The 22,557-nt window shown below is 43.5% G+C and overlaps 8 protein-coding genes across 8 annotated transcripts; 4 read left to right on the top strand and 4 right to left on the bottom strand.

The window, feature by feature from the left end:
* Nucleotides 1-566: 566 nt before the first annotated feature.
* On the top strand, nt 567-1,418 carry EAF02_004008 (uncharacterized protein; the record flags this gene model as incomplete). The annotated part of the gene is made up of 3 exons (XM_038900056.1): nt 567-622; nt 677-904; nt 971-1,418. 3 exons carry the CDS (start codon nt 567-569, stop codon nt 1,416-1,418), a joined length of 732 nt encoding a protein of 243 aa, XP_038759763.1.
* Nucleotides 1,419-2,720: 1,302 nt separating this feature from the next.
* Nucleotides 2,721-5,782, top strand: EAF02_004007 (uncharacterized protein; the record flags this gene model as incomplete). The annotated part of the gene is made up of 2 exons (XM_038900055.1): nt 2,721-2,751; nt 3,312-5,782. 2 exons carry the CDS (start codon nt 2,721-2,723, stop codon nt 5,780-5,782), a joined length of 2,502 nt encoding a protein of 833 aa, XP_038759762.1.
* A 1,430-nt stretch (nt 5,783-7,212) lies between these two features.
* On the bottom strand, nt 7,213-10,242 carry EAF02_004006 (uncharacterized protein; the record flags this gene model as incomplete). Its single annotated transcript, XM_038900054.1, has 2 exons — nt 7,213-10,121; nt 10,206-10,242. 2 exons carry the CDS (start codon nt 10,240-10,242, stop codon nt 7,213-7,215), a joined length of 2,946 nt encoding a protein of 981 aa, XP_038759761.1.
* Nucleotides 10,243-12,491: 2,249 nt separating this feature from the next.
* EAF02_004005 (uncharacterized protein) lies at nt 12,492-14,597 on the top strand (the record flags this gene model as incomplete). The annotated part of the gene is made up of 4 exons (XM_038900053.1): nt 12,492-12,617; nt 12,766-13,040; nt 13,236-13,288; nt 13,564-14,597. The coding sequence occupies 4 exons, from the start codon at nt 12,492-12,494 to the stop codon at nt 14,595-14,597; spliced, it is 1,488 nt and encodes a 495-aa protein (XP_038759760.1).
* Nucleotides 14,598-15,015: 418 nt separating this feature from the next.
* On the bottom strand, nt 15,016-17,737 carry EAF02_004004 (uncharacterized protein). The gene is made up of 6 exons (XM_038900052.1): nt 17,512-17,737; nt 17,152-17,450; nt 16,945-17,020; nt 16,693-16,892; nt 16,583-16,643; nt 15,016-16,533 (listed from the first exon to the last, which is right to left on the bottom strand). Exons 1-6 carry the CDS (start codon nt 17,627-17,629, stop codon nt 15,092-15,094), a joined length of 2,196 nt encoding a protein of 731 aa, XP_038759759.1. The 5' UTR covers nt 17,630-17,737; the 3' UTR covers nt 15,016-15,091.
* A 207-nt stretch (nt 17,738-17,944) lies between these two features.
* On the top strand, nt 17,945-18,836 carry EAF02_004003 (uncharacterized protein; the record flags this gene model as incomplete). Its single annotated transcript, XM_038900051.1, has 2 exons — nt 17,945-18,065; nt 18,121-18,836. 2 exons carry the CDS (start codon nt 17,945-17,947, stop codon nt 18,567-18,569), a joined length of 570 nt encoding a protein of 189 aa, XP_038759758.1. The 3' UTR covers nt 18,570-18,836.
* Nucleotides 18,837-19,947: 1,111 nt separating this feature from the next.
* On the bottom strand, nt 19,948-21,023 carry EAF02_004002 (uncharacterized protein; the record flags this gene model as incomplete). Its single annotated transcript, XM_038900050.1, has 4 exons — nt 19,948-19,977; nt 20,036-20,248; nt 20,298-20,342; nt 20,433-21,023. The coding sequence occupies 4 exons, from the start codon at nt 21,021-21,023 to the stop codon at nt 19,948-19,950; spliced, it is 879 nt and encodes a 292-aa protein (XP_038759757.1).
* A 443-nt stretch (nt 21,024-21,466) lies between these two features.
* On the bottom strand, nt 21,467-22,384 carry EAF02_004001 (uncharacterized protein; the record flags this gene model as incomplete). Its single annotated transcript, XM_038900049.1, has 3 exons — nt 21,467-21,786; nt 21,845-21,921; nt 21,996-22,384. The coding sequence occupies 3 exons, from the start codon at nt 22,382-22,384 to the stop codon at nt 21,467-21,469; spliced, it is 786 nt and encodes a 261-aa protein (XP_038759756.1).
* Nucleotides 22,385-22,557: the final 173 nt, after the last annotated feature.

Genomic DNA, 22,557 nt, shown 5'->3' with positions numbered 1-22,557 from the left:
ATAGTGAGCAGTGGGAGCCTTTTCTTTACATAGAACGCTAGTCATTTGGTCGCTGGCTGGCCTATTAAAGTTTGATGGGCTGAGGCTGAGTTGGATATGATTCATCAGTTTTGCTGATGCGTTGTCTCAGTGAGTGAAGAGCAAATGGGCAAGTATTGATGCAGCACGACATGGTTTTGAATGGGGTTACTGGAGAAAGATTCGAAGAATGGATACGTTGTGCATCTATGGAGCTATTGATTGGTCCCAGCTTAAATAGGTGTTGTTTGGGATGCGAGGCTTGTTATACACAGCCGTTGTTCTCTTTCTTTTGCTTCAATGTCTCTTCATTGTTGATCCCTTATATATATAGAGCTTTCTCTATTTGTTACTTTTCGAAGTGTTCTTCAGAAGCTCCATATATTAAACCTTATCTTGAAGTGTAGTTATATCATTTTTTGCACACCATGACGAGCCAACATCCTTATGCCCCTTGGCGGAGACTGATCCTAATACCTTGCTGGATTGTTCAAATTATATTCTCCGGCTTTACATTTGGAATAGTTGCCGTGGCTATTTCTCAAATCATGAGTAATGATTTCGATGATGAAAGTGATGACAACGATATCCGAATAGCTCTAAGGTAAGCATATCTATTTTATAGGTGATTTTTAGCATGAATATTGACAGAACCTAGCATTGGATGGGTCTACATTGTGTTCATTGGCTTGTGTATCATCCTCACTATCACAGAGATAGTCCTTATGTTCAGACACAAGTTGAAGCCCATTGTTTTCCTCATGATGAACATATTCAAATGTGCAAGCTGGACAGCCTTGTTCGTTGTCAGCTTGTGGAACACTTTCGGCGTTGTTAAGAAGACGATGCCGAGTATTATTAGCTTGGTTGTTGATATCATCTTGCTGTATGTCTATTTTATCTTTCTCCTTACTATATACAATTGGAGCCCTCGCTAACATGACCTTCACAGACTCGCCTTCTATATCCCTCTAGCACATGGCTCCTTAATCATGCACCGCAACCGCAAAGCTGCGCAATATGAACCTGTCAACCTCAAACACAACAGCTTCGACTCCGCTACCGAATCTTTCCCTGATGCCTTCCCCCAAGCATACAAGTCCTTGACCAACATAGAAGGAACCACCGATCTAGAAGCAAATGATCACAGTACTGGACAACCCCGCCGACTGAGTTACAATCATACAAGAGATACCAGATTCGACTCGTACAAACAAACACGAAGAAGTTTTTCGGATCCATATATTGTCGAAAGAATGATTGCTAGTCCACGGCAAGCTTCAATATCAACATTGTCGACAAGGAGCAGGAGTAGTACGTTGGGCTTGCCGATACCTCAGGTCGTGGTGCACGATCATGATGAATTTATGGAGAGAAACAGGGTCAATGGGATGAATTAGAGAGAAGAAGAAAAGTGCTTATATATGGGTGGCGTCTGGGGACGTTTTATGATCAAATGCTTTATACCAAGGGTCTGTTACTGGAGTTAAGTTCTTATCTTGCTTTCTTGTATATATTATAGTTGGCTCTACCACAGGACACTGAGCTTTGGGTACTCATTTATTCAGATCAACTGAGAGACTATAGACAATCCGTTTTTGTTAAATTGCGATTTTGAATAAGATTACTTTCAGATTCACTTATCATCCATGCACATGGGGTTATTCATACAGAGTTTATACCTTAAAATCGCAATGTTTATTCTTTGTTTTAAAGGCTTTTTTGCATTAAGATAAAATATATGCAGATATTGAGATCACTAAAATCGTCATTATACAGTTGCAGCATGTATGTTGAATTTATTCTTCGATGAAATTTTCAATCTTTCCATACCCCTTCATCCTACGCGAATACTCCTGAAAACCCCGGATATACTAGGATACCGCAAATCAGCACACATCGCACCAAATTTTTTCCTCAAACAAACGGTTGTACAATGGGTCCCACGATAGCTTTTTGACAAGCTCACACTGACGCTAGTGTCACTCGAAATACGCCTCCAAGACTGATGAAAGTATTCAAAGCATCGAACTCCTCTTTTAAATCTGCTCATTTCAAAACAGCATACTTAGCTCTAGCAAACTAGGAAGGGTGAAATGAGTATATTGCTAGCGTCCTTTCATAGGGCTTATGAGATTTATGATAGAAAGAGAGCATTGGAAGCGTGGTAAAAAGAGTAAATGTTTACCAATTGTGTTTAGTGGATTTATGTGCAAAGCACGGGGGCAGATATCGGCGATTAAGATGTAAATCAAAATTCAAAGGCTTCTAGGACATACCCCAACGAAGATCAAAGGAGAGTGGAGAGGTTAAGGTTGACCAGGAACAGGAGGGGTACCATAATGGATATTTGAATGTGTCCGCTAGAACTTGTGAAATTATGAGGGGTAACAATAAACCAATCGGACTTCTGCAGTGGAGTTCGTGAATCCTTACACGAAATAAATGGTTGTGGTTGGAAGGAAGCGGTTGTTCCTGAAAAAGGACTTTAGAGCCGAGAACTCTTGATTAATTTATTTGCTCACACGATAAGGTATTGACGATAAACGCTTTCCGATAAGCCCACAACATCGATCGGAAATTTGTTGCTGATATATACATCGTAATGATGAGTTCCACTCAGAAGCGTGAAATCGAAACTACTGCATGTTTCTGGTGTTTGAACTACAGGACCAAATCATGAATCTCAAGGCTAAAAAAAAATGCCCAAAGAACAAGATGAACGACCTGCAGGTCCCCTTGCTGGAAGCGAGACAACGAATCCCATCTGACGTCTGCTAATGCCAATTGGCCCGTTATGGTACAGTAGTGCCAGTGCAACGTATCTCCATATAATTGATCAAAACGAAAAAGAAGCTGGAAATTACCTTGGAAATCACTATCGCCCGTCACAAAACGTGTTTTACAGGTATCCTGAAGCACCAGAGCATGATTAGTTCATTAATGAGGCGAATTAGACGCTTTCCCAGCCACCCTTTTTGATGAGACCCTGCGCGAAAAAACCCTTCACGGCGGCGACCTACCACCAACATCCAGCCATCTTTTCGACCTGCCACTCTTTTAACTAATAGATACTTGCTCCGCGCACGAACCTTGAAGATGCATTCCTTAATTAATTGCTTATGTTATTATTGGCGGAGTTGCTTACAGGATGATGAATCTTGGATCTTTGGATTGCGAAGAGTGAAGCGTGAGTTTTTACCTATTCACCTATTCTCCTACCTTCTGTGTATTTTATTACTTTTTTGGATCCAATCTGTTTTGTTTTTTACTGACGTAGATCCTGTACATAGACTCACGACCACAGTTGCAACAAGTGCAAACGTCAGAATTGCTGAGCGGTGTGGATGTGCGCTACGGAGAAAACACACCGTCACTTCCATCGAGCACTTCTGATGCAGCTACGGTGACACGGTGGGCAACCCCTCCATCTCGTTTCCGCACTCCGGAGCAAAGCCACGAGAACTTGGAAGATTCGATAGAGACTCCTTTGATCAGGGCAAGTGACTGGGAAGATTCTCATCAGAGATACAATAGCAATATGGTTCGATTTGACGAACAGCAGATACGAGGGATGGAAGCCGAAGCCTCAATGAGACCGAGAAGAATGTCGTCTCAGGTGGAGGATGAGAGTCCGCCGACTCCCAACAATGACGATACACCATTTATCCGATTCGCGATCGATCAATTGACGAGGGACGAGGAAGCGAGACGAGAAGCAAGAAGAGCTCAACAACTTGAGCAAGGCCAGCAACCAACTAATTCGCAAAGCTCTGAAGAGTATCCGGTGGAAAGAATCATTCCAGACGAAAATCGTTACATTCCCCAACGACCAACACGAGCAGAACTCGCACTCATCAGAAAACATCGTTCTACACCTGGACCAGGACGATTATTTGGGTTCAACGCCACGCCACCCCTCTCAACACCGCCTACTGAAGAAGAGGGAAGAGTACCCATCAGAGTACCCCAACCAGCCCGCTCACCTCCTAACGAAAAAGATGCCGAAATATTCATTCCCACGCAACCTCCTCCCAATACCAAACGATACCCCGAGCTCAAATTCCTTCCCACGATTTTACGACCTGTTTCTTTACTAGCGATTATTACATTATGTCTTATGATGACTGCAGCGATCATGTTTTGCGCGATCTATTCGAATTATCACGATGGTCTTTATCCATGGACTACCGGCGTTGATGGGGGTCGATATTTTATATTTGGATTTTTACCCCAGATTCTCGGAGCGTGTATATTCTTATATGTTCAATACGTAATGGGGGCCATTACGAGAATAATGCCCTATGTACTAATGGCGATGGAAGATGCGGAGCCCCGAACCAACGCGTTATTTTTGGAAGCTTTTCCTCGTCATATGTTGTGGCCGAGATGGGACGGTCCCATGATGATCGATATTGGGGTATCGTGTTTATGGTTATCTGTATTCACGATTCCGCTCCAGGGATGTTTGTTTTCCGTAGTGTTGGTAGAGGGAAATTGGAAATGGACTGCTGTGCAAGGGATTGCGTGGACGTTGGTTGCGATCTACATATCGATGTGTATGGGATTAGTTCTCATCGGCGCTTTTTTCTTCCATCGAACAACGGGATTACTATGGGATCCTCGATCGTTGGCTGATTTGATCGCGCTATTACCACGAAGCAATAGTCTTAGAGATTATCCAGGTACCGAGACCATGAAATCCAAACAGGAGATCCGAGTCAAATTAGCCGATCGAAGCGATCGATTGGGATATTGGAGAACCCCTAGTCCGACACAAGGGATTTTCTATTCTATTGGAGAAACGGGCGCGCCTATAAGACGATATACCTTAGAAGGCGGAAAAGCAGAGAGAAAAGTAAGCAGCGGTAGCGGTATCCCTGATTTGGAAGAAAATCGTTCGTCTCTCCATGATACCGCTACTCGATTCCGATATATTCCATGGTTTTTGCGTGATACCTTTGTGGTTCTGTGGTCTGTTACAGCTTTCTTTCTATTGTTGGCTTTGATCGTCGTATCATTCCTTCCGTCCACAGCCATACGCCATGGATTTAACCCCTTAGTTGTTGCCGATCCCAACGGATCTGGATACTCCGCTGCAAACTTCCTATACAGTTTCATCCCATCTCTGCTCGGAATGATTCTCTACCTCCTCTTCCAACCCATCGACATGGCCTTCCGCAAACTCCAACCGTGGGCCGAACTCTCCAATCCCGATGGTTCGCCCGCAGTAAAATCTCTCCTGCTCGATTACCCCGCTTCTCTCCCCATCCAAAGCACCATTACCGCGCTTGGAAATGGTCATTTGCGAGTCGCGTGGTTTTCTCTCGTCTCCCTCCTCTTCATCATCCTTCCCATTCTCGCAGGAGGATTATTCTTCCCCTTGACCATCACTTCGGGGGAAGTCCGCATGCTTCCCAATCTTCCTTCTTTCTACATCTGCCTCGCATTCCTCATCATCTATTTCCTGACTCTTTTGCTCACAATCCCAAAAAGACACACCATGTATCTACCACATCCGATCGATTGTCTAGCCGAGATAATTAGTTTCGTTCATTCAAGTAACATTCTAGATGACGCGGCATTTAGTGCTCCTCGATCTAAGATAGATTTGGTGACGAGACTCGTGAGTACATCCTCGCACTTCAAGGGAGAAGGAGCGAAATATGCATTTGGGGTTGGGATGGGAAGAGGTGGAAAAGAAGGCTTGGGAATTGAGCGGTTAGGAAGAAGAGGAGTTGATAATGTCATGATTATGGGGTAATTGACAGACATGGGAGTGGATAGGATGATTGGACGATGGCTTATGATTAAATTTTTAATGATTGATGAATGCTTGGATAAAGCTAATGTGACGGACGGATGGAAGGGTTTTTTGTCTTGGAATTGGAATCTCGACTTTGGTCATGAGCGGTGTTTGGGATTGGGAAAGCGTGGTGACAAAAAAACTAGATGAAATGAGATGCCATGAGACGGTTGACAGGATGGATGACAGACACGAATATCAACAACAGAGTACGTCGTCCACAGGCCTTAAAAGTCGAATATTTGAGCAGGGATAGCGAGGACTAGACTATAATGCAGTAATCTCTATACTCTAGTTATAAAGAAATTATCTTCCTCTTCAAGCTGTCTTCGAACTGTACTATTCACCCTTCACCACATCTCCAGGACTCATATATTTGCGTGCTTGTAGCTTTATAGAACGGAAGAGTGTGAGTGAAAGTAACAAATTCTCAAACCCTCAGTCCAGCATGCAATGAAACTCATATCAGACATCGGTGAATAAGAGTATCTGGATATTGATAGGTCTCACACAACAAATCACCAAACTAAAAAGACTGTTACCATATCAAGATAAGCAATTAGCGAGCGCGATCAACTACTCATACAACAGGATGCCTCTCACACGAACTAGCGACCATTGAAACCCGATTCACAAGTATACAGTTTCTTTTTCAAAAGTATACAAAGACCCATCAGTCACCATAATTGCATTGCAAGCCAAATTAGATGCAATCATGATGATGATATTTGAACGGATCTTTCACTCCAGCTTCAGGCCAAATTGTAACAACAGCAAGCCAAAACCACAATAGCACCAAGCAAAACCACAACAAAAGCCACTATCTTCCAGAACTGGAAAGGCTTCCCAAAGTTATTTTTCTGGGCCAATCCATATTACCACCCATTGAAGTAAGCTGAAAGCCAAAACCTTCTCGAGAAATGCGGTCGGTAAAGCCAGAAGTTGGAATGCCATCGCCCCCCGCCCCCCTTAACAGATTACAACATCTCTACCGATCCTACAAATGTTTATTTCTCATTTTTTGAAATATTGCAAGAGCCAAAGAAAAGACGCGGAAACAGTAACAAAATGCAATCGATCATGTCGAGGAAATAGGATTTCCATCATACTCAAAGAAAAAGGTGAAAAGTGTACAAGCAATTATTAGATGGGCCTTACTTGCAAGAGAAGACTCGGTGGTTGTGAAGAGCCACACTTCTGTTAAACAGCCAAATGAAGGACTCTCTAGAACACCATTCGAGGTATTGCTCTTGGGAACGATTAAGTCTCGATTTGTCGATCGGGTCGCTTTGATAAGAGACAGACATCAACAGCCAACAGCCAACTACATAGGCATTGAGAGGCTCTCTCGACTATCGTTGTCTGCGTTCTAGATAAGCGGCGAGAACCTAGTATCGCTGAACTCGATCGCTATGAGGCGCTGGAGCATCGATTGAGACTCCCCATCTTTCTTCGAAGAAAGAATCATTGCCTCTTGCACTTGTATCAATTTGCCATTCTGGACTTTTGGCGTATCTAATGAATGGTGACGTGAAATTGCCATCTTCCTGTTGAGCTTTGATGGCGAATAAGTTGCCGAGAGTTCCATCTATCAGTGGAGCGATTACTTCGGGGATGGTCTTCTTTTCCATTCTTGAGATAGTGATACCGGGAAGAGGTCTATTGTCTGAAGGCGAATTTCTCTTCGTGGGAGGACCGATAGGCCCGAAAGGATTGGTATGGATTTCAATTTCTGCCATGTGCTCCTGGACCGTCATGTTCCATCGTTTCTGGCCACTGTAGAACCACTCATCCTTCTCCTTATGTTTTCTTGCTCGAGCTTCCTCGGGAGTCTCTTCATCCTCGAGAAGTCCCATTTCTTTTTGTACATTAATTGACAAACTAGTGAATCTCCCGGTCATGTCACTGGGAAACCCGTGAGGATAATACTGACGGGCTTGTTGCATGGAAATTGTATCTGTTGCTCGTGCAGAAGGAGCTTGTGCTGGTGCCTGAGCACTATACTGCTCGTTAAGAACTTTTGATTCTTGCCATGGTGAGACAGGCTCGGTGCTTGTGTGTGAGTTTTGTTTCGCTCCAGCCTGCTCTTGTGTCCAAGCCTCCTCACTATAAGTACTATTCTGTCTATTATTAGCATACGAGCGTTGTCCTGGTGGGCCGGCAGTTAACGGTTGTGGATAACCAGATACCCCTCGATGATTTGCAGAATCTCTTGAATGATTGTTAGATCCCGAATATGCATTGTAGAGTGGGTTGTATGCCATGTCGGAGATACCTGGGGGAGGGAATGTGTAGGTACGGTCGAGTTCTCCATTCTTAGTAGCTTGTGCACCATCTAGCATAGTGTTGTCTCTTGAGTTTCGTAAGAGGTACTCTAAACGTTGCCTCGCAACTTCAACGTCTCCATTTGAATTTGCAGCGTTTTCGGCTTTGGGTGCTTGCAACTCAGACAATCGACGTAAAGCCGAGGTTTGCATTGGATTCGGGAATTTCGCGAGTCTCTGTAAGGTCTGCATCTTTTCTAGACCTGATATGGGACCTTGTAAATCACTTCCCTTTGCCAAATCCTGCTCCTCATTCGAAATTGATGAAAGATTATTTTGGTGGGAAGTGGGAGTTGGGGTGTTGGGCGAGACAGGATAATGACCATTAGATACTCTCGCATTGATCATCCCTTGAAGTCTGAGAAGTGTATGGTTCTCTTGCTCTGACTGGGATAGTCTCTGAGAGGCCCGCAAAGAGCGGGTAGATCTCGCAGATGTGGCTGGCGGAGTGTTGAAGGAATTAGGAGCCTGACCAAGCTGTTGCGCATAGTGCATGGAGTTTTGCATGTTCAAAGGAGGTGGCGGACCACGGGTGTGTGAGTAATAATTTGGTTGTCTATTATGAGTGGGATCCAATTGTGGTCGACGAATAGAACCCTCACGTTGAATACGGTTGGGGGCGGAGATTTGAGGTTGCAAATTAGGATTGACACGAGATCCGACAGTGGTGTAAGCCACAGGTTGTGTTTCAACTGATAATGGCTCAGGAGAATTGTTAATTGAGCGAACAGGAAGATCTGGATCCCATTCTACCGAATCAAATCCATCGTTAACAGTAGTGATATCACTCAAGCTTCTCACCATTAACCCTGCCGATGAAGCAATGCGAGCCATAACTGCGTCGCTCTTATCCTTAACCGATTGTGTGTCGGAATTGTCACTCTTCAAAAGATCAAGGGAAGGAGAATTTAGACCAATACCACTATCAATTGTACAGAGAGTTTGCGTTCTGCTTTTATCAGTGGATGAATGCGAAAAAGACAAGACCCTGGAGACTCCTGGAGGAGGTTGTATAACCACTGTTGAAGGAATTGGATCAATTGAAGGGACATCCGTCGAAGTAACAGTAGCAGTGGTACTGGTCACCGTCTTATCTTCAGCAGTAACAATTGGTTGGACGATACTGTGACTGATACCTTCTTTGTTGCCGTCGTCTTCCAAATTGTTCTCTCGCAAGGTATCATCAGAATCTCTCAATTCTTCTTCGATGATTTCCGAATTCTTTTCGAGATATTCAATGATTCTACTTGGTGCCGGTGCGGAGAAAGTGAATTCTAAGTAATTTCGTTGTTTTTGTGAAGTTGTGTGGTCGGGAGAAGGGATATCGAGAGATGGTTTGAATTGTGGGGTCGATGTAGGTGAAATAGGACGTGATGAACTTGCACTTCCTACCAATTCTGGATCCATTCCAACCTCACTAGTAGTTTCACTGTGACCCAAATTCGTATTTACCCCTCCGTTCCCAATTACACCATCATCATCATTTAAAGCTGCACCTCCATTATCGACATCAGTTGCTTGGTCATCATTGATTGTCGATGCTGAAAATTTTGTCTTCAAATTCTTCTTCTTCTTAAAGGTATATTTGAAAGGTCCGAGTGATTCAAGAGTCATTGGTCCTCCTAATTTCATATCTTTTCCTTCATCCAAAGCTTCATTTCGTCGACGCGATCGTGATGGTCGAGCAGCCATGATATCCGCGTACGTAGTGTCGAGAGAAATCGGTGTTGTAGTAGTAGAATTCGCAGGATAATCTGTTCGAAGTGATTGTAGTCTTTTCTCGTATTCCAGTTGATCTTCTATTTCTTCTTGGGCTGATTCTTTGATGACAAAATCTGGTGATTTAACTTCGATCTCCGACCCTGAATTTTCGTGAATGCTCTCTGCAGGTATGGTTTGTATATGCGAATGGTTCGCAGGATTGGGCCTGCTATTGTATTCTCTCAGAGAGTTTGAGGTACCGTGTGAGTTGTCTGATATCGAGTAAGCTTGCCATATTGAACTTCGAAGCAAAAGTGAGAATGGAAGGGGCGATAATGATCTTCACTTGTACTTACGAGCTCTTGCAGTGCTACGTCTAGAGCTGGAGGGCATGATTAATAAAAACTTGCCTAATGTATTGATGTCTTTAGTGGTCTGTACTCTTTTGATAATCAAGTTGTGGTGAGATGGTGAACGGCAGTCTGGTGGCAGGGGGCTGGCCAAATTATATCAATGCAAACTTACAATCTTGTTTGGATCAGAGAGGTAGCGATCGAAGCCTTTATTGTTCTGGCCAGAACGAACCAGATTGAAAAGAAGGTTCAGTCTATATTTATACCAAGTGTTGTGGCTAATTAAGTCAAGTCAAAATATCAAAGATTCCAGGTTTGGTAGAAAGCTTGACCTTTATCCGAATTCGTTTAAGTTAAATTAAAGAGCCTCCAATCAGAAGGGATAGTGAGATTAATTCACCTGTAATTATTAAATGGCAAAAACTTGAACTCGGTCACGACATAGGTTTTGTGATTGTTGAGACGGGAGTAATATGAAAGTTTGAATTGAGTAGAGGTATTGGCATGCTAAGCTGTACTCTCACCAACAGACATTTCAGAGGTCTAGTCAATACCACAAATACTATATATATGTGAAGCCATGCCAGTGTACAACAGCTCAGCACAATACATATAAAGCAGTTCTTAAAGGCACTCCCTGAAACACCCATCAGTATCTTACCATGAGACACCTTGCCAACGGTCATCCACTCGGAAACCATCGGCACTAGCAACTTCAATCACCCTTTAGCCAATTGACACTAAGCCATTCGCCATACAAACAGCTCGACATAGCTTATTCAAAGATACCCGTGCTGACTGGTGGCAAGTGAATATGCTCATATTTCGTGCCAGCGTCCTGGGTACCTTGTTGTCCAACAATGACAGCCAAACTCACAGTTATTTGCGGCGCTATTCAGGTCAGTAATCTCCTCTCGAAAGTTTGGACTTGATAGTATCATTTTCCAGGTCCTCATGAAAACACAAGAGATCAAATGCTGATACCACACAGACATGCCCAGGACGTGCTACATCATTCGAATCTTTGCATGTAATATCATAAAAAATAGTCTCTCAAGTACTCTAAAGCGCAAGGTAGCTGCTCGTAGGGAAGAAGTCTGTCTCAAAGAAACTTCGCAAATAGTTATCGGCAAGATCCCTCCGGATTCTAATGCCCCTATCCTTCGAGTTCGAGGCTTTCGCTGTTGTGGATGAATGGTTGAATAGGGTCTTTGCATTTCTATCTTTAGATATAGAGCATTGAAATTGGTTCCTGATACTGGATTCACACGTTGACTGTTATTGAGCGTGATGTTGAGATAGAAAGTAGGGTTAGATAGAAGCTCGAATGGAGTGAAGTCGTGCAATAAGCGCCGGGGGCTAAGAACATCCGGTCACCGTAGAATTACTAAGGTTAACCCCATCACAGTTCGCCTGCGCTATTCTCATTTTCTGCCGATTGTGAAGTTATGATCTTACATTCCTTTTCAAGTGTGGAATTACGGTTCACACTATACTTAATATACAATCAGATTATGATCTAAACATTCAACGATGATTAACCATTGAGCTATTCATCGTATGTTCCTCAGCTCGAGAATTTAACCAATCACGTGGTGACAAACATGATTCCTCCGGACTGGCCTCGGCACGTTTTCTTCTCCAGGATTTGGTTACGTATCTACATAGTCATTCGATTGGTCTTCGAATCTACCACCTCTCTTAAGCTTTCTCGACTGGTCAGAAAAAATACTATCTGTGCATTTTGCAATCCGGGGTATGATGATCTATACTGCAACGAGACACATATGACATTGACCCGCCCTCAACGTCTGGAAAACTATGTCCATCGTAGTAATGGTGGTAATCGTGGTAACCAACAGACCCATGCGAATTTGACTTTTTCTTGCGAAGGTGGGCATATCAGGGAATAATTCTACATTCATGATGCACGTTCCGATGGTTGAGGAAGATGATTCGCCCAATTATTCGTTTCTATTCTTCCAATATGTAGCTCGAGTAGGTAGGTATATCGATAAGATAGAGAGATACGGTGGTACTCAGTAGGTCTAACTCTTTCCTCTACATTTATATATATACAGGTCGTCCCTTCCTTTGCATGCATGCATGCATCGAGACAATCTTTTCTCGATACGCCAGCCCGAGATAACACAGCAGGTCTCACAACATCTTACATGTATGAGTTTATGATAAGATTCAATCTCTTTTGAAAAGCTTGCGTTTATTTGGTAGTTTTATATCATTTCGATTATTCAATACTCCCGAAAGCTTCACATACATACTGAAGACATGGCGGAAAAGGAAAATAGTGTTGAGATTGCCCCATCTTCAAACACAAATCATCCTGCGACACCACCGTCCGAGGAAATATTCCCAAAACAATCCAAACAGTCTCTTTCGGACAAATTTACAATTGTGCGTCTACCACTTCTATTTAATCTAGGCAGTTTCGATTGCGCGAGACGAGTTTGTATGGCCATCAAGCGACGGATATACAAATTTGAGATATTGCGCTGTTTTTCCTGTATGCTTTGACATATCCTCTAATTTCGCCCTATTCTAGTTTGCGGCCGGAGCTGCTTTGGTCTCAGATGGCTACTTCAACAACATTATGACGATGGCAAACGTCATTCTCAAGAAACAATACCCGAAGGAGTATACCGCAGCAACCAGTACTCGTGTTTCTAATTCCCTCTTGGTTGGTGAGATCTTCGGTCAAGTGACCATTGGGCTCACTTGCGACTACTTTGGAAGAAAATTTGCTATTATTACTACGACTTTGATGATTGTATTTGGTGGCATATTAGCCACAGCTTCCAAAGGCGTTACAATAGATGGGTATGTTCTTCTTCAATAAAATCGATTTCTCACGATGTCCAAAATCCACTGAATAATTCAAATGATGGACTGTTGGACGTACCAAAAATGTTTTTCTTTCGAAAGCTCTTCAAATTTTGGAACAACTAAAGTGCACATCAATTTCTATCCTTTCCCCTTGGTGAAACGGTGCAGCAATATTCTAACTTTCTCTAGCATGTTCTGGATGATGACTGTTGCGAGAGGTATCATAGGATTTGGTGTTGGTGGTAAGTTCTTAAAATCTCATAAACCGTATCACTGTCCCGACTGCAGTCCAGAAACAAAATGTAGCTGTTCAGTCTGGAATCCGTTCTCAATATTAAATCTACGAAGTCAAATTTGATCAACACATCAAGAGATCAAAGCTTTAAAAATAATTAATGTGCCTTTCGAGCATTCCAAACTTCCGAATCAGGACTGCAGTCAGGATTGTTGGATCTCATCATCTTAAATTTCCGTCTCTTGAGATTTCTGTCTTTCCAGCCCATTAACCTCTTTTCAGGTGAATATCCAGCATCGTCTACTTCCGCCTCTGAAGCCGCCAATGAGCATGCCCCCAAAAATCGCGGTCCTATCTTCATTCTTGTCACCAATCTTCCATTGTCCTTTGGTGGTCCACTGGCCGTCTCGATCTTTCTCATTGTACTCGCAGCATGTGACTACAAGCATTATAACACTGTATGGAGAGTATGTTTCGGAATTGGCTGCATCCTCCCATTATCAGTCTTCTACTTCCGAATCAAGATGCTCAATAGTACACTCTACCGCAAGGGAGCCATTAAGAAAAATGTCCCATACAAACTCGTTCTACGCTACTACTGGAAATCACTTATCGGAACATGCGGCGCATGGTTTCTTTATGATTTTGTAACATTTCCCAATGGTGTTTTTTCAGGCACAATTATTGCTTCGGTAGTTCCCTCGGACCCAAGCACCGTCGTTCTCAAAACTGGAGAATGGAATCTCTTACTGGGGGTCATCGCATTACCCGGTGTCATTATTGGTGCATTACTTTGCGATCGCATCGGCCGCAAAAACACAATGATGATTGGTTTCTTCGGATACCTAATGTTTGGTCTGATCATCGGATTATCATACCATAAAATCACCAAGATCGTCCCCCTCTTTGTGGTTTTCTATGGCTTGATGCAAAGCTCGGGAAACTTAGGACCAGGTGACATGTTAGGACTTATCTCCTCCGAAACCTACGCAACATCCGTTAGAGGAACTTGCTACGGACTTTCTGCCGCCCTGGGCAAAGTCGGAGCGGCAGTCGGTACCCAAGCTTTCACTCCAATTCAAACGAATTTGGGTAAGCAGTGGACATTCATTATTGCGGCTATCTGTGGCGTGGTGGGCATTGCGGTTACTTATTTCTTTGTGGAAGATATTACGGGTGAGGATTTAAGTATCGGAGATGAAAAGTTCAGAAAGTTCTTGGTGGCTAATGGTTGGAATGGCGAAATGGGCGAGGCGGATTTGAAGGCCTCGGCGGAAGAAGGCGTTGTTACGGAAGTAGAGGTGAAAGGAAAGTAAAGGGGGAGGATCATACATAGGTAGGTATCTATCTGCTTGTATGCAATAGAGTACAGACACGGGAAGACTGAATAGTCTAGATTTGCAGCTGGGAAGTTTATGTACATAATATCTTTAGCGTCTGGAAGTTGGTTAGTGGATAGGAGTGTATAGTTAGATCATGATAATTGTAGAATTGGAATTTTCTACATGCTATAGATATCATATTGTTATTCGGTGGGATGAGAATAATCCACGGAACTTAACCCCTTCGTTAGAGTCTCGGCACATTGGCAGTAACTATTCCATCTCATCCCACTACAGCCTCGAATCTCTTTCAAGTCAAATTTTTAAAGTCTGCTTGAGTGAAAACTCAGAACAGTTTTACTGTCAAAAGATATGCACCACCCATATAGAAAGATTCTGAAAGAACTTAATTCCTGATATGAAACCAGTATCATTATATATCTAAAAATATAATACAATACAATACACATTCAAGCTCGCCAAAGCAGTCAACCCAAAGTCTCATATCGTTCCTTAGCCTTTTCTTTGGTCCTGCCCACAAACGCCTTATAATCACCCTTTGTCTGTCTCTCCGCTTCCTTCATCGCATCACCGAGCTTACCACCCTCAGCTCCTAAGCCCACCCCTTGAGTATATAGTTCTGTTGCAATAGCCTCTGTTCTTCCTGTGCCCTGGGCGCCCAAGCCTTCTCCCGCAGTCCAACCCATTTTTCCCAGTAGTGCTGCACCTTTTGACTGAACTGGTGCCACAGGCTCGCTTTGTTCCCCTTTTTGCGAAGGAGGGCTGGTCGTGGAAGACGAAGTTTTTGGTTTGTTGTGTTGCGCAGCAGGTTGCTTCGGTTGATTGAAAGCCTGACGGCGTTCTTTGGCTCGATCTCTATAAGCGGAGCTTTCGGATTTATTGAGCTTAGCTAAAGCTTTCGAAATTAGCTCTTCATTCTTCGTGTTATCACGATGAAGCTGACTGATTCTTTCGTGTTTGTTGACTTCTGCTTCTGTCTTGAATTGGCGGGAACATAAGAGACAGCATTTGCGGCCCAGATCTGCATATGACTGAGTAGGTGGAGAATCTGCAATGGGTTCTGGCATTGATTTTGCAATCCCAACGGTCGATTCAGAATCATTGTCGTCAAACTCTTTCGCAGGTAGACCATGAATCTCATTATGTCTATTGGTCCAGAATTGTAGATATGGCGCTACAACTGTCTTAGCACTAGCAGCAGACTCTTTCTCGACTTTTCTTTTCTTGGACCGAGGTTCTCCATCCTTGCCACCAACAAGTCCTTCGTTTGCTGCCGCCGTAGCTACCCTGGTTCGCTGGTTATTCGCATGCTTTATAGGAGCTTCTGGAGTTACAGTGGAGAACTCGCTGGCATAAGCTGTAGCATCCCAGTACATCAAACTAATCGCAGAGTTTGACAGTGGGCTAAATGTGAACCTCGCTGTTTCCTCGTTCAGCAAGTCAAGGACAGGCACAAATACACCTGCGTGGATGTACGAGACAATGACAGGCTTCGAAGATATCGTAAATTTATCTGTAGCATTGTACTTAGCTAACGCATTTTGTGCATCCTCAACCGAACCAAATTCGGCAAACCCGTATCGCCAGCTGTCGTTTGTCTTACGATCTCGAACCAGTAGCACACGACGGAGAGAGCCTTCTTTTGCGCCAAGCGAAGCATCACCAGAAGTAGAGGAAATCTTCGTCTTCTTAGCCGTGTGTGTATCTCCTGATGTGCTTGCTTTGGTCTTGTAAAGTTTGCACACTCCTTTGGCAAGAATCTCCTCCGTCACGCCAGGTTCAAGGCCTCTAAGTAAGAGAAATTGAGAAGCGGTTCCATCGGGTGACGCATCACTGTCTCCAGTTGTGGCGAAGCCTGAGTAACTAGATACATTTCCTTGTGTCACAACAACGCCATGAGCAGTTGATCCTAAGATTGTTAGCGATACAGACCGTGAATGTGGCTGGTCGCAACGTACTAGTTCTGGGCCCATTGCACTTGAAACACATCATCCTGTATGAATAATTCAATGTGTAGCACTAGATCTGATTAGGCTTGAGTATCCAAACGGCATAAAACATAACATACAACATCGCATTTCCAATCATCCTCATGCTTGCTTGCTCGTTCTTGATCAGTTTTCTCACGGCTGTAAGCGATTCTAACTTTGCTTGGTTCCGACGCCGGCGAAGTACCATGAAAAGAAACTGTTGGGTAATGTTCCTCGAGGAATCGTTTCGCTTCTGGTAGAGTATAAAATTGCGCAAAGGCAAAACCTCTTGATATACCTACGAGCAAAATTGTGAGACGTACGTTCCCTTCGAGGAAAGATTGACCTACCAGTTTTCTTGTCCTTGATCAATCTGATCTCCTCCACATCCTCAACTTTGAAGTTTGTTTGAAGTTCTTTTGATATCTATAACTCAAAACAATGGCCAAGGTGGCCAATCGCTATGCTTAGCCAGAATTCCAAATTTATTCACATTAACACTTAGTCTAGAAATGGATTCTCAGATTCGATATTAATATAGGAATGGGGCGGCCAACGTCTTCCTGTGTCAAATCGAGAGGCAGTCCCTCAAAGATTATTGTCCGATTTGGTGGTGCGCCATGGTAAGGCGAAGGGCTGCGACTTCTTCCCCGGACTGGAGATCTGTATCCCTCGCGATCGCGGTCCGTATAGCGGCCCCTATTCTCTCTGCGCGGAGATCTTGATCTTTCCCTGTCATAACCGCGCTCATATCTGTTGCCATACTGGTTGCGCTCGTCTCGATATGCCCGTTCTGTATACTCCGAGTCGTATTGTCTGCCAGAAGCAGATCCTCGCAAAGGACTCCTTGAGTTATCTTAAGACATCGATAATCAGCACATATACTTGGGAATTTGCATGTCTAAACTATCGATTACCCTTCCGCGATTGATAAGAATCATATCCAGGCGCTCCATGTTGTCGGTATTCGCTCGAATATTCTTGATCGTCATACATGTCGGCATCAGGGCCTGGTTTGTAAAGTCTGGAACTCATGACGCCGTGAAAGTCATAAGATATCAATTATGAGTGTAATCCTGAGTTATTGAACTATGAGTATTGAGATGGGAAGTATATGTGATTGAAATGTTGGCAAGTCGATTGTTAATTCATTAATGATGTTTGTTAAATCAAGGCTGGTTGTTTTTGGAAGGTCAGCTTTGAGCCACAAACAAGCAAGGCTGACCCCACTACACGCCACAATACAGAAGGCTACCTACCCCACCACATGAACACCCAGCGCAGGCCTTACGAGTTCTCCTCTAATGGATTGCATCACAGGATTTTAATTATCTCAAAAATCTTGAAATCATGGCTAAAGAGCTTTGCGAAGATAATTGCTATGTAGCATTAACTCACGAGTATCTTGATGCCAAGGTGATGATGGACAAAGTCCGAAGCCCAAAGGCCGGAGCCATCGTTCTTTTCGCAGGTAAAATCAACGAGATAGATACAGATCTCGGAGTATCGTACTGAATCATTAGTAGGTACCACCAGAGACAACTTTGGAGGGAAACCAGTGAAAGAACTTCAATATACATCATACGAGCCACGGGCCTTACAAACTATGCTCAGTATCTGTAAAGCAATTGTTCAAAAACATTCATTGACATCCATTGCCATGATCCATCGATTGGGAGTTGTACCTATTGGAGAGGAAAGCATTTTGATTACAGTGTCTTCGCCTCATCGCCAGGCAGCTTGGAGAGCAGGTGAAGAAGCCCTGGAGGAATGTAAGAAAAAGGTGGAGGTATGGAAGAAAGAAGAATTTGGTGGTGAGGAGGGTGGTGTTTGGAGAGCAAATCGTGATGGTGCTGTGGGCGAGCGGGTGGATGAAGAGAAAGAGAAGAAGCCGGAAATGGGACCTCATGGTCCGATATTACGGCATAATCGACCTGGCGAGCGTGGACATGGACTAGTGGTAAGAAACTACTAGCTTGGTTCTTGAGAATGGTTAGTCATGGTCACAAGTTCACTGTATTGATAAGTTCTGCGTCAAGCTGCGTGTGCGCTTCATGATACTCTCGTTCTATGATGTTGGTATTCTAGTGGAAGAAAAATACGGTACGGTATAATCAAAGGCGTCACTATCCACAGTCCAGAGGGTGTATGGCTGAAGGTCTTCTGAAGCATTAAAAGAGGAAGGACCTGGGGTAGAAGCAGTTTCTGGCCGTCAAGTCAATGTCAATTTATTTATGAGCAACTTCATGATCACATGTTAAGACGAGAACTGAATGTATAACCGTTTGCATTGCTTGAAAACATGAAGATGGGCATCTTCTCGGAAATTCCGCTTCCACAAAGGATATTCGCGGTATCACAACCAGCTTAAACACTTCATTGAACTTCCTTCATCCTGATCCTTCGCCCTTAACTCCTCGACTGTAACACACGCGTCGCTAGACCTATAACCAAGCACATATCACCCATTATTGATATCAAAAACTCCTCCATGCCCGTATTTGCAACGAACAAAAGGCCGATGGACCAGCTAACGACACGGAAAATGATAGTGAACATCGACCCATTCATCTTTAGACAATCTCCTTACAACATGTCCACCTCGAGATGACTGCGACCTAGCGTAGTTGAATGTCTAATACTTCTCGTCGTAACACCTTCGGTTGATGGAGACGTCAAGAATGCTGGAATGACACGAGCCGACGCGACAGATGCAAACATTACAGCGATAACAATGGCGATACGCATTTTGGTAGTTGTGTACGATGTGAAGTCTGTGTTTCAGAAAGTTTATTTATGAGCTGAGAGGTATACTGGCACAGGCTTAGTATAACGACTGGTTGTGTGGCATAGAATTGGGATTTGAAAGGTCTAAGAGCTTGTATTGGAGTAGGATTTTGTTGTAATAGAAAGACAGATCGTATGAAATTGTTAAGAAGAGTTCAAATTTTCACTTATGGTTCCTTTATATGGAATATAAAGCTGAAGGCACGATAGCCGAGGCCAAAGCTTAGTACAGAGTGACGAAGAATATTGAGAAGCTTGTAGCAGAAGTGAAAAGCAAGCACAATTTCCGCAATTGATCAAGTTTGGACGAATCAATTGCTACAAAAATCTGGCAAAACAAAAAGGATTACGTGGGCTGGGTTGGAGAAAGGAACATAGCTCAGACGCGAAATGTTTTGTCATGCGAGGCAAAGAACTACTTTACGGACTTCTGTCAAACCACAATCCGTGCACTTCATCGGGATAGCATCAATGAAAGCTTCTTGGTTTAAAGAAAATGTGAAAGATTGATGAATCTCTAATAGTATACTAAAGTGACCCAGAATTGCCTGAATGCCTTGCAGAAATTAATAGCAGGTATAACCACCGTCAACGACCTACGAGAATTAGTGAGAGGCACGTGTGAATGTATTATCCATGCAATGTTGAACTTACAAGATCACAGCCATTCAGATAGCTTGATGCATCACTCGCCATGTAGACGAGCGTTCCTTGTAACTCACTTGGATGGCTGAGACGCCCCATTGGTATATCTTTTACCCAATTTTCTTCGATGTGTTTTCCCTCCTTTTCCAAAAGATCAATTATGAGATCTGTTTTCACGTATCCGGGGCATAAATTGTTGACCCTAATCCCATAGGGGCCCCACTGAATTCAGGTAAGTCCTATTCCGGGAGCAAAATACTAGGATTCTTACCTCTGTGGCCAAACTTTTACCAAGCATCGAGACGGCTCCTTTACTCTTTGTCGTGTTAGCAATGGAATTTGCGATGACCTTTTCGAACTCTTTCGCTAGCAGGGCGGGCTAGCTGTGAACAAAATGTACACCTACAGCATTATACGCCGCTTGCTTTTGTGGTCTGACACAAATCATGCTGCTCATCGACGATATCAGAATCAAGCTTCCCTTGGACTTTTTCTCGATCCAGTATTTCCCTGCCTCCCTGGCGAACAAGAAGCTTCCATTAAGATTTATGTCCACCATTCTTTTCCATTTATCAAAAGGATATTTCTCTCCCTCATAATTCTCAACAATGCCCGCAGCTGTAACAACTACATCGACATGTCCAAAATCTTCGATGATCTCTGCCCATGTTTTTTGTACTGCTTCTTCCGATGCCACGTCACATCCATAAGCACGGAGGTCGGGTTTGTAAAAGGGATTCGTGGGTTCAATACTCGTTTTGATGTGATCGATCGATTGCTCACCAATGGAGCGAGTGAGGTCAACGCAAGCCCCGCGGGCACCACTGAGCGCAAAAGCAGTAAGACATTCTTTCCCAATCCCTCTTCCAGCGCCGGTGACAACACAAGTCTTTCCTTCGAGCGAAAATGAGGGGAGGGTCATAAGAGCTCTACGTGGAACCGTGGCTGGCTTGGCAGCTCGGAGAAAGTTTCGAGTTAGAGATACTTTGGAAAACATAATTGAGGAGGATGTCTTATTATTCTGAGCAGGATAAGCTGGGTGTTCTTGTTATGAAGTATCTAAGCTAAACTTATTAGTTGCTATGTGTTAGTAGACAGAGTATCGGTGTGAAAGCAATCAATAGATCTTGAAGTGGCAGTATCGTAAGCCATCTGTGTGCCATGAACTTGTTCGTATGAAATACAGTTGTTGGTGAGGGGAAGCAATCTTATTAGCTGTACCACGTTGTCTCTCATCCAACAAGAGGTATGGGTAAGAAAGTTGATGCGGAGAACAGGGAAGGTTTACCGAATTGGTTTATTTTGGTGGTCCGCCACGCTGAATAATGCATTTTTGCATAATTTATTCAATCATGCATAAATATTTTATACCCAAAATGTAGGTCACCACCTACGCAGGTTGGCAGGTTGGTAATGAGATTCAGCACTAATTCGTAACTATCAGAAGGTTGACTTAGTCACACGTTTTATACAGACATCAGTCCTTATAATCCACTTCTCACCCTCCGTAACTTCTCTTCCCTCATGCAACATACAATCATCTCCATGCTTGTGCAATAATACCATTCCAGTCTCGAGGTTTATGACAACAGGTTTGTCGATAGGGGACTTCTTGTTAGGAAGCTCCTCAGGGTAAAAGACTGTTTCTCCTCCTAGACAACCTGTTGCTGGAGACGTGAGGTATAATAATAGTGTCCAGGTTGTCTTTGCGGGAGTAGACGCAGGCTTTGTTGGAAGCGTGATAAGATTTGATTCATCATCTGAGAGAATAAGTGAGAATGAGAAATTCCCGTGACTCGTGAGAGAAGGCTGACTTACAATGGCAATCGAAGAACTGCCCCTTAGAATATCTATATATCCGAATGGCGGGATTCAGACCTATAACATCTCCTCCCCTGTGAGGTACAATTGTCAGCATCATCTTAACGAGTATATATCACTACACGCAATGAAGCGGCGGAGCACTCACCATAACTCTCTTCGTTCTTCTTCGCTCATCTTATCGCTCTCTTCTTCATATTCCCTCTCAATTTCACCACATAGAAGCTCCTTCAGTCCTGTCTCTCTCCAAAGCCGTTCGGCAAAGTTCCAATCATCAACTCGAAATCTATCATTGACTCTCAATGCATCACCCTTTTTAGGCTTTCCAGGTGTTGTGGTTAAGGGCAACCCTTTCAAGAATGAGACATAGTTTTTACACAAAGCAGATGTCCAGAAATTTGGTATTGTAATGATCTGACCAGGAACGATAGTTTCGAGCGACAAATTCGAAGGTGGCATGAGAGGTTTGAAGGGGGGCCAATTTGGAGACAGAGATTCGGGTGTAGCTGTACTTTGTTTCGGCTTCTTGGGAGGCATGATTAATCAAACCTTTTGACCTCAATCCAGCTCAAAGCAACACTTGTATCAATGTTATGAAAAGGCCGGTTCTTGAGAATACTCGATCGTCGTACTGGACTTGTACTTGAGAATGGTTTGTGTTTACACGGGAATCTTTATACTGTTGCCTTTGATAACAAAGTTTCGTACCA

This window comes from Botrytis sinoallii (assembly GCF_014898435.1).
Source record: "Botrytis sinoallii strain Bc 23 chromosome Unknown BSIN_006, whole genome shotgun sequence".
Taxonomy (NCBI): Eukaryota; Fungi; Ascomycota; class Leotiomycetes; order Helotiales; family Sclerotiniaceae; genus Botrytis; species Botrytis sinoallii.
The sequence above is the reverse complement of the archived record's forward strand: the minus strand, read 5'-3'. Positions and strand labels throughout refer to the sequence as shown.

What these genes read in the sequence shown, in the direction of transcription:
- EAF02_004004 (XM_038900052.1), bottom strand. Translation starts at nt 17,629, where the DNA reads ATGAGTTCCAGACTTTACAAACCAGGCCCTGATGCCGACATGTATGAC. An exon ending in GATCAAGGACAAGAAAACTG is followed by an intron (nt 16,893 to 16,944) that starts GTAGGTCAATCT and finishes TTTTGCTCGTAG; the next exon opens with GTATATCAAGAGGTTTTGCC. An exon ending in GTGCAATGGGCCCAGAACTA is followed by an intron (nt 16,534 to 16,582) that starts GTACGTTGCGAC and finishes TAACAATCTTAG; the next exon opens with GATCAACTGCTCATGGCGTT.